The 11,417-nt window shown below is 30.6% G+C and overlaps 1 protein-coding gene across 1 annotated transcript; it reads left to right on the forward strand.

Annotated features, from left to right (window-relative positions):
* The first annotated feature begins 1,056 nt into the window (after window positions 1–1,056).
* Window positions 1,057–6,010, forward strand: LOC114309855 (cell number regulator 8). Its single transcript, XM_028255720.2, has 3 exons — window positions 1,057–1,664; window positions 3,310–3,512; window positions 5,474–6,010. The coding sequence occupies exons 1-3, from the start codon at window positions 1,145–1,147 to the stop codon at window positions 5,714–5,716; spliced, it is 966 nt and encodes a 321-aa protein (XP_028111521.2). The 5' UTR covers window positions 1,057–1,144; the 3' UTR covers window positions 5,717–6,010.
* The last annotated feature ends 5,407 nt before the right edge of the window (window positions 6,011–11,417 follow it).

Genomic DNA, 11,417 nt, shown 5'->3' on the forward strand with positions numbered 1-11,417 from the left:
TGGATTCCGTGATGAACACACACGAAGGTCTAACAACACGCTCCATTTTAATTTTAGACAGGAGACAAAGCCTATGCATTGCGTAAATAACTCTCAAATGAACGGTGTAATTTGGGCCCAGCTCAGCCCACTCAAACCTAGCCTGAGTTGACCCGCTGTCAGGCCATGCGGGCTCCCGACAATTTAGGGTTGGATCAGCCTATAAGCCAAAAGTTCAACCAAGGCCCACTCAAATTAGGGTTGGTAGCCTTGGGCTCGTGCCGCAGGCCTTTCTTTTTGTTGCGCAAAAAATAAATGATAGATATATTATATATATAGATTATTTATGAGGGATAAAAAAAAAATTATACTAAAGTATTTTAGCTAAGATTAATGAGATGTTTGGTTATGTTTTCATGTGATGTTATTTAAATTTAATTATGTATGACTTATGTTTTTTTGATTATGAATTTATAACTAAAAGAGTATGAAATTATGTAATTTTCTTATTTTTCAAATAAATAATTTTATTTATATTATCAAAATGAAATGAAATATTATAATTATTAAAGGGACACTTTTTCATAAATTATTTTTCACCTACTTATGTTTCATTTAGCCTATATTATTTTTTTATATTCCAATAAGTCCTACGAGTGATGTAGTTGCCAAAATGCTCCTAATAATATTCATATTTATAGTGTGAATGTTTTGTGGTGTGAATGTTCACTTGTCAATGTGAATATTCACACTGTCAATATGAACATTCACATATCAATGTAAATATTCACATTGTAAAATATGAATGTTCACATCAGTAAATTGCTAATTGTGCAAAAAATATTTGTAATGGTAGAAATATCCATAAAATACTTTAAATATAAGAATTAGGATTTGGTAGATCAAGTGTTCAAATAATAAGATTTATTGAAATATAAGAATATCTTATAGATTAATTGAGATACAAACACTTGAAAAAGAATTTTTTAATAAATCTCCCATTATTAAATTAAACCGAAAATATTTATTTAATAAATAAATTTTGTTTTCAGGCCGAGCCCAGTAACCCAGACTCAAGGCCCTGAACTGGATTCGAATCCGAACTCAACCGGCCCGCAGGCCAATTTTACGCCCTGCCTCAAAGTAACCCAAAAGTTGCGATTGCATGAAAATCTACCCCCGTGTATGGCGTGAGTTACAGACTTACGCGTTTGGACACGACGCGATAACTCCACATCCACTCCTCCTCGGTGCCAGAGACGACCTTTTCTTTCTCTTTCTCTCTCTCTCTCTCTCTCTCTCTTTCTTCACCTCTCTCTCAGATCTCTATTTTCTCCACCCCCCCCCCCCTCTCTCTCTCTCTCTCCATTTCTCTTTTAGGGTTTCGTTCTACTTCTCAATGGAAAATCCAGAGGAATCGAGCCCCCTAATCCCAAGGCACTCAGCTGCAGACGAAGATGAGAAGAGAGCCACCAAGCCAACTCCTCCTCCTCCTCCGCCTGCTGCGGCGGCGGAAAAGCATCCTCCGCAGGCAGCTTCCGGCAACCCCTATTGGACGGCCGATGGATTGCCGCTAGGGCACGGCAGCGTCATGGGCGAACCTATGCGTCGGGCTCAGTGGGACTCCAGTCTCTTCGCTTGTCTCGGTCGCAATGATGAGTTCTGCAGCAGCGATCTTGAAGTTTGTGAGTTAAAATTTTATGTTTTGTCCGTTTGATGCTCAATTTTGATGGGTTTTGGTATTTAATTTCCCAATTTGATCGCTAATTGTTAATTTTTCCCATTGTGAAATTTGCTAATGAAATCGAATATTACATATGTATGTTTGCATTGCTATGTTTATGCGTGTGTAAATGCGTTGACTGTTAACTTATAGAGAGGGAATTTGATTGTCTGGTGGATTATTATTATTTTAAAAAAAAGTAATTATGGAGTCTGATGTAATTGGACCTGGTGATATGATTCTGTGTATAGATTGATATGATTGTTGTGGGATATATGCTTCCAGATTCAAATCTGAAATATTTATGATACATCGATTGATTATTATCACTATTAGTTGCAGCTGAATTTATGATGAAAGAAAAAAATGTGTAGTGCGTGGAAGAACCGTTGATTTCGTGCTTTTTTGTACATGGCAATTTTCTTGACAGTAGTCATGCTAATTGAGGAGTCTAATTTGTCCATATACATATATATATATATATATATATGTATGTATGTATGTATCATATTTGATCATAGTGATTATTTGCAACCATGGTTGGAGTAACCTAAGTCCCCAACTTAATCAGATTTTCTGTAATTTGATATGTTATTGAGTGAAAACTTCTTGCTTTTCATAGCAATGAATCTACCCTATTACATTTTTATATAATGAACAATCCTTTAGGAGAGGGGGGATAATGGTCATTAAAGTTTGAAGATGAACAGTGGGAATGTGCATTCAACGCTTGGGTTTTATTAAAGCTAGATATGACATGGAATGGGCAGACACGACTATTAATTTTCAAAAAATAGGGACGTGACACCGTATATGACACAGTAAATAATAAAGATATAACTTTATATATGCAAAAAGGTATTTAATTATTTTTTAGAACTTCTATGCATAAAAATTATTCTATCTCACATTCTATATATTGAAAAAAGTGTGAACAAAAAATATTAATATCTATTTAAAACACCTCATGGAAACAAATTGGAAGTTTTAGATGGTAGATATAAATCATCATTATTTTGATTTTAATAATTGGTTTCGAAGTTTTTTTTCTTTAGACTTAATATGTGTTTTAGGCGTGTTTAAGCGATAGACATGTGTTCTCAAGTGTATAGTATTAAAAATAGAAATAAAAATTTGCAAAAAGTTACTAGAACATGTTTGAACGTGTGTTTGACTCATGTTGGGGAATGTCCAAGGATCGTTTGTGTTCAATATGGAAATGACACTTTCTTAGAAGTGTTCATCCTTTTAGAGTCAAAATGATCGCCTATGTTCTTTTCCTTTAGATTTTCTTCTTCTTCTTCTCCTTAAAATTGTTTTTTATTATTTTTTTTAAAATAACCTGTGATTTTTTTTTTTGTTCTAAGATGATAAAATGTTAAAGTTGAAAGTGTGAGCCCTCTTGTTTTTGTCAATGTGTTTAATTAGTTATGCATTGTCTTTCATGATGGATTTTGTATTGTAAGATACAGTTCTCTGAGCTTTAAATCCTATTAATTGTAGGGTTGTTATCTTGATTCAACTAGTCTGTTGCTGCATTGGTTTCTAGTCGTGTCTTTCAATTGTGAATCTCTCTATCTCTCCCCTGATGACTTGGCATTTTGTAGGCCTCCTTGGAAGTGTGGCCCCATGTGTGCTTTATGGAAGCAATGTGGAGAGACTTGGCGCTGGTCCTGGGACTTTTGCAAATCATTGCCTGCCTTACTCTAGTCTATTCTTGATTGGCAATTCTATTTTTGGCTCTAACTGCTTGGCACCGTGGTTTTCATATCCTAGCCGTACAGCCATCCGCCGGAAGTTCAACTTGGAGGCAAGTTATTCTTTCTATTTTCACGTTCTCATCCTTTCTGATTTTATTGGAAATGATGTTTGTGGTATTTGTGGTTGATTATCAGAATTCCAAGGACTTGACTTGATCCTGACTTTATATGGCTTAGTAGTTCCTTTAGAGTGATTATTTGTGTGTTAAGTTTCAATTTTTTTTTTATTGTTCTCTTTTGTGTAGGTATTAGGAACTAGTATACTATGTTCTCATGAAAATACTTTTGCAGTTTTATATGATGATAGAGCTTTATTCTGTTGATTGTGGTGTGCTAAATTTCAATAGTAAAGAGGCATTTATGGCTCACTCAATTGATGTTTTCATACAATATTTTTCTCATTATATGAGTGAAGATGTGAGGGTTAGATTTGGGGGGTGTTGTGTTTAGTTTTCAGATTTTGTTTTTCTCTGCTGTTTGATATAATATCCACAAACAGGGTTGGAAGCTGTAATACTAGTGAATCATTTACGAAAACTTTGTATAGCTTGTTTTATATTATAATTGAGGGGCACTGTTTGAATCTTGTATTATAACTCAGGCTCATCCATTACACCTTATGGGAATACAAAACAAAACATATGAATCCAGAAAATATAAAAGAATTGAATAGACAATTAATAGAAGTGAAAGAAACCTAAAGAACTTCTGTGCATAATGGTAATGCATGCTGCTCATCTCTGATTTCGGTTTATAAATTTGTGAAACAAAAGTTTCTCCCATGTACCCTAAACACTGTTTGGCTAGAGGGTAAGAAAGGAGATAAGAAAATTTTCCATAATTTTATTTTCAAAGAAGGGAGAAAAGGTGTGGGAGTAGTTAGGAAAATATGTACCCTTCTGACCCGATAACCATCCCCTTGAAAGTTTGATGAATTGAAAAGAATCCAACATCTAAGCACAAGGTACAAGAGTATTCTAAAAGGATTTTGCTTTCATCCTTCCTGTCTGTTTGATTGCAGTTTGTAAACTTACAGACGAAAAAGGTCTTCTCTTTTCTTCCCCTTCTGATAAATGTCTACATTTAATATTTTTAAGAATAATTTTGATTCAATAAATCTATTTTTTTCTATGATCTTTGGCTCTGTTTATGTGTTCTTTCAAATTAGAATATTATATAAAATTATCCATCTCTCTGAAGTAGTTTGGTCATTTTCCACTGCAGTGACATCTCACTGCAATTTATTTAAAACAGCTATTATTTTGAGTGGCATACTTGCTATGATGCTATATATTTTCTTTTCTCATGTGTGTGTATGTGTTTGAATCATGCTTAGTATTGGATTTGACAGAATCAACTTAAATTCAGAAAATGTTTGGCCTTGGCCACTCATGTAGAGTTATTGATTGATTGTTTATGAACCTTCCATGGTTTGAATTTATAATCCATAGACACCTATTTCTGTGAGTTGAACTGTAACGTGACAAGTTTAACCAATGCATGGAGCTATGCAGTGAGCACAATACAAGCTATTTTTGCCTATTTTTATTTTTTCTCTCTCTAGATTAAAGTGTTACTATCAATTACTATAACAATCCTCAATGTCCATAATCCTTTAATAACTAAGCAGTCTATTGAACACCATTGTCAATTTAAGTACGAGGTTTTTGACCATTGTTCCACTCTTGTTTACGTTTTGTTGCTTCTTTTTTTTTTGGGTAAGTCGTTTCGTTGCTTTGTGTCAAGCCTGTCGATACATATTGCCATCTCTCTCCTTTTGCCCTTCTTTAGCTCAACTGGCCTGTCAATTTTTCTTTTTCCTCTCCATCTCTCAATCTATGTATCTATAGATATATATCTCTTCACTTTATATATATATATATATATATCAATATTTAAGTGAATCTTAATATTGTTTTTGACCTAGAGATTTTGCTATTATTGTTCCTGGATTTAGTTTCACTAGTGTTTCTGCTATAACTTCAGTTTTTCACTGTTTTGAATCAAACAGGGCACCTGCGAGGCACTTGCCAGGTCATGTGGATGCTGCGGAAATTTCTTGGATGATGAGGTGTACCGTGAGCAATGCGAGTCAGCTTGTGACTTTGCAACTCATATCTTCTGCCATGCATGTGCACTTTGCCAGGAAGGTCGTGAGCTCCGTCGTAGGCTTCCTCATCCTGGGTTTAATGCCCAACCCGTCATGCTTATGTACCCCCCTGGAGAGCAGGCCATGGGTCGTCGTGGGGCCTGAGAAAGAGGGAGACAGAGTATTCTACCTCAACATGACAGATTGAGCTTGCCTAATATCACTATATGATATGATATGATATTTTCTTCTCAAATTGCAATTTCATCGTTAAACTGTGCTTGAAATATGGTGTTATATGTAAAAATAAGTTGCCATGATATTATTATGTATTTTTTTTGTGGTTTATTATGTAAATAGTAATTGTCCTCCTTGTGTATGTGTACATGATGTCTGAGGATATGCCTTTTTGTATGTGTACACTGAATAGCATGGAATGCAAAATAAAAGCTTATAATCTTTTCTCTCTGTCTTATTTTCAAATTTGATTGTGGGATTGTTGAGCACTATGCTCTGTATTGTTGCTCTCCCACACATTTGTGATGTCTCTTTGAAATTGAATTCTCCTGTCGAACTTGGTGCCTAACTGAATTAAGAGTTCAAGGATAATTACCAGCAAGTCATTGATTGGATTTATTTACTCACAAGTCTTAAGTGATTTTCTTTTTTCCTTTTTTTACTTTATTTTAATAGATTTACATATTTGTCCCTCATTTTGATAATGAGAAAATTTTGAGATTTTCAATGTGTTTTATGTTTATGGAATGATCAATTAGTATATGTAGCAATACTGAAAAAAAAATTATTAAAGTGATAAATGGTTGGGACATTTTGGCTTTCATTTATAAATTTTGATTTGTTTTAATTTGTTTGTGTTAATTTGTATTGAAATATCTACTATCTATTATTATTATTATTATTATTATTATTATTAAAGTGTGAAGAATTGTCATGTTTTTTTTTATTTTTTATGTATCTTGAAAATATACTCTCAAACTTATTAAACATTAGAAAATTACAAACAAGTACAGACATCTTTCAAAGTTCAAATATTTTCAAATATCAAACATTTTAAAATAACAAAACACTTCGAAATATCACAATTTATGTTTTGGACTCATGACTTATCTCCAATTATACTATTTGTTTTAGATATATATATATAGCCCCTGTTGCATAATTGGAACTTAAATCAGTAGCCTCAAAGAATTTACATGATCCTTACTAGCACTAGCCCCATTGATGAGTTAAACAATAATAAGCATGTAACTAGAGTTAGACCATGCATCTTACTTCTAGAACTTTTTGTTTTGGATTTCAGAATCAAACAGTTGATTACATTATCTCTCAATCAGCTGTGTTTAACACCCCAATGGTTATACAAATAGATAAAAACATAATAGTCCACTCTAAAACTGTGGAATTATTAGAAGGAAATATTGCACTGATTAGTCAATTCAATTACGGTTGCCTTTTCCATGATCTTCTAACCTTTCAGCTTATTGATAGACATCCGCTTGTAGAGGTTAATTTTTCTTGTGCTCCTACTTTAATTTTAAAGATATTCATTCCTAATATTCTTTTGATTTTTCTGTGGGTGTAAAAACTATTCTTCTTTGATAAATTAACTCTTCCTTGTCAACCACTTGATAATATATTAGTTGATGAACTCTTACATTATTGTAATTTTGAATGTAGAATACCTTTTGGAATGCAACAAGATTCTCATATGTAAGAATTTCAGTTTTTAATGTTAAAAACACTTCAAGTTCTCATTATTACTACTCTTTGTTAAATTTTTTAATTTAACTAAACAAACAAAAGGAAAAAAAAAAAATAATTCTAACTACTCTTCTACGCAATAATAAAATTATTAAAATTGTTCATTGAAAAATATTTCTCATATAAAAAACCATTAATTGACTTAATAATTTATTTACAAAAAATATAATTATTAATTTTGCATAAAAAAATTTAATTATTAATATTACATGTAAATCAGAAAACAAATTTTAAATTAAAATATTAAGATGTATAACATACATAAAAATACTTCATTTAAATATTAAAATGTATAAAGTGATAGTTTGAGCCTGTGTTTCGCAAGTGGGTTTGCAGGCTTTTTTGGCTATTTTAGCCACAAAAAACAAAATAGGCTATTTTAGCCATAACAAACAAAACATCACATCCAACCTATAATCATTACATTATTCTCTCACAAAAAAATTCAAAAAAGTCAAAAAGTCAAAAAGCCCTTCCCAAACCAAGCTTTTAAGCCCAGACTAAAATAGTCAAAAAAGTCAAAAAGCCAAAAAGTTTCGTATTCCAATTATGGAACCACACGAAAGTGCTCTGTTTGGTTGTGAATTCAAAATGTAATTCCACATGTGTATTTCAGTATGATGTTTGGTTGTGTGTTTGGAATCAACTTTCCAAACTTCTGCAGAGAGCTCTGTATTACAGCCGCATTTTTTGTTCAAATTTTGGCCAGGGGAAGACCACCCGGACGTCCTTAGGGACTACCGCCCGGACGTCCATGGGGACATCCACCTGGATGTCCTCTGCTGTACAGGAAATTTTTTTTTTTTTTTTTTTTTTTTTTTTTTTTTTTTTGCAATTGATTTATATAATTGGAAAAAAAAAATTCTGAAATTTTTTTAATTTTTAATGTGCTTTAAAATAATTTTGAGTTCTATATTTAGTTATGAGTTGTAAATTTTTGTATCACATATCAAATATCACATCAACAATTCCCCACTCAAATCAAACATCTTTTCCAAAACTATTTTCAAAACTCTTTACCAAACAAATTTTCTACACTCAAATCATAATTTTACAACACACAAATTCAAAATACAATTCATACTCTCAAATCACATTTACAAAACACAACCAAACGCAACCTAAATTTTTGGGACTAACGAATGATCACATCAATATGATGTAATGGAAGTTGTGTATAAATCAATCTAAAAAAATTTAAAGATTTATATTATTTATTTATTTTTTTAATGGAAAGGACATAATTTATAAATAAAGAAAAACAGAAAATACAATGGTGGCAAGATTTATAAGACTAAATTATATTTATAAGATGCAATTTATTAGATTAAATTATTATTTTAAGTGAATTTAAATAAAATTTAAATGAATTTAATTAGATGAATTTACAATTTTGAGTTGAGTCTATCACTTTTAATAATTGGTCAAGTTATTGCCATGCCGAAGGGCAAGAAGTTTCACATGGTGATTCATGAAATTTTTGGGCCAACTAATCCACCTAATTAATAACTTATAATTCAACATTGCTTCTTGTTCAACTAGTTCAAATAAAAATAAGAACTTTTAGGTGAATAGAATTAGTCATAGAATCAAATATAATAGGCCAAATTATGCAAATAGTCCTTGTACTTTACACGATGTATCAATTTGGTCCCTGTAATTTTAATTTACTTGATTTTGCTCCTTAATTTAACGGATTGTGTCATTTTAGTCCAATAAATAATGGCTGTTAAGTTAATTTAACGAAAAGTTAAACAGTATGTCAATTTAGTCGTTGTATTTTTCACAATGTGTCAATTTAGTCTCTATCAAAACAGAGAAAATTGAAACTACAGGGACGAAATTGACACATCGCGTAAAGTACAGGGACCAAATTGACACATTATTTGACCTTCCGTTAAATTAATTTAACAACCGTTATTTATTGGATTAAAATGACACAATCCTTTAAATTAAAGGACAAAATCGAGCAAATTGAAACTACGGAGACTAAATTGACAGATCGTGTAAAAGACAAAGACTATTTACATAATTTATCCAATATAATATTGTGGAAAAAGAATTTAGCTTAAATTTTATTTGCATTATTTTTACATTTTTCCTTCTCTTTGTCAAATTCTTATCCAAATTTATAATTTAAATCCAAAATATTTAAATATCACTTAATGTGAAAGAGTTGTGTCCAATCCTATAAGCATGTAACAAAGATTAAAAAAAAAGATATATAATTCAACTACTTTATTGAATGCCCTGTTGGTTGCATAGATTAGAGGTGCCAAGTGTAATTTTTTTTTTTTTTTTTAATTTTTCTAATACATTGTCAATCCTAATTTGAAAGAGAATGAATTGAACACTTAACTCGAGCACAATTTTAAGCATTATAAAAAAGAAGATTTGACATTGGTTATATATATATATATATATAGAGGAAATTGGTGAAAATCCATCTTAAAGGGGTATAAATCATTAAATTCAAGGTAAAATCATATAATACAAAAAAATATATAATATGTGACTATCAAATATAAAAAAATAAAACTATAGCAACCAAATTAAACAATATATATATATATATAAAACAAAGAATTCCGAGCTCTCTAAATTTTCAAGCTTTCTTCATTCATGTGTAATAAACATATAAATATTTGGGGTAATCTTAAAATTTTTGTTAATTTAAATCTTAATCTTTTAATTTTTTTTCAATTTAAACCATTTATCTATTTTTGTTAATCAAAATCAATGGAAAAAAATAGTATTTTAATAATTAAATTCAATTAATGATTAAAATACTCATTTTTTGTTATTTTTTATTTAATGAAAATAGGTAAATGATTCATATTGGAAAAAAAAAATCAAAAATTTATGATTTAAATTGAAAAAAATAAAAATTTAAGATTTATTTTATTATAATAATAAAATCCTGAGATGGTTTTGTAATTTTTCCTAAACATTTTGTTGCCTCAAATGTGTTTCTATCTTGTTGGGTTTTGTGTAATTTGATTTTTTTTTTTTTAAATTAAAATGGTGTCGTGAGGAGAGAAAACTCAAGCTCCAACCCGGGTAATTTAAGGTTGGCCTATTCTAAATTTATTTAATTTTTTAGACTCTTAGCCTTATTTGTTTTCAGAGATAGAATAAAGGAGATTTATAGTGAAGGGATTAATAGTGAGGGGATTGTTAGTGAGGGGATTAATAGTGAGGAATTATTAAATTATTTTTATATAAAATAATAAAAAATATAAAAAATTAAACATTATATTTAAAAAAAATTTCCCAATATATAAAAAATAAAAAAAATTCTAATCCCCTCACTATTTTTCTAATATCATCTCTACCTCCTCCTTATCAATCCCTCTTCCAAGGGGACTACTAATACTAAGGGATTAATATTCCCCTCCCCATCTCTCAAAACAAATACACTATTAGTAATACTAAGGGATTAGTAATCTCAATCCTCTCCCTATAACCCAAACAAACGGGGCCTTTTTGTTTTTAAGAGATTGAGGTTACACAATTTGTCGCCTAAAAAAAAAATGACACAGGAGCAAAAGAAAGTGTAATGAACTTATTAGGGGCGGACCAAAAATAAAATAAAATTATTAGGGGATGAGCCAATTACAAGGCTCACATGAGATTGCTCGTCTACTTTTTCAAAATTTCTATTTCATATGTTTGTCAATAATAAAAAATAAATATATATATATATATATTTATATATAAAATTTTTACGAAAAAAATTTTAACCACTAACTCGTCCATTTAATTATGTTATGATTCATTGTTATAAAAGAATTCAGTCTAATTAAATTTTTCTTATCAATCACTTTTATATGTCAGTGTCTCCACAATTTTTCATAGAGATTCACATTTTTGTTTTCTATATCATTATATGACTAAATACAAACATACTTAGTCCTTATATAAATCATCTTTCTTGTGTACAAAGCACACAATTAAAAAAACATAAACATCATTTATTCCATAACTCAAGTGAAAGATGGGAAGAAAGAGCAAGCTGGCAAAGTTTACCATCATAGATGATGATATTCCTGCTAATAGTACTGAAACTATGAAAGAGACAATC

Source organism: Camellia sinensis, chromosome 10 (assembly GCF_055761805.1).
Source record: "Camellia sinensis isolate YWXY chromosome 10, ASM5576180v1, whole genome shotgun sequence".
In the NCBI taxonomy this organism is placed as follows: domain Eukaryota; kingdom Viridiplantae; phylum Streptophyta; class Magnoliopsida; order Ericales; family Theaceae; genus Camellia; species Camellia sinensis.

Excerpts from the sequence above, each read along its gene's own strand:
- LOC114309855 (XM_028255720.2), top strand. The coding sequence starts at position 1,145 with ATGAAAATCTACCCCCGTGTATGGCGTGAGTTACAGACTTACGCGTTT. Across the intron at positions 1,665-3,309 it reads CAGCAGCGATCTTGAAGTTT|GCCTCCTTGGAAGTGTGGCC; the intron begins GTGAGTTAAAAT and ends GGCATTTTGTAG. Across the intron at positions 3,513-5,473 it reads GCCGGAAGTTCAACTTGGAG|GGCACCTGCGAGGCACTTGC; the intron begins GCAAGTTATTCT and ends TGAATCAAACAG.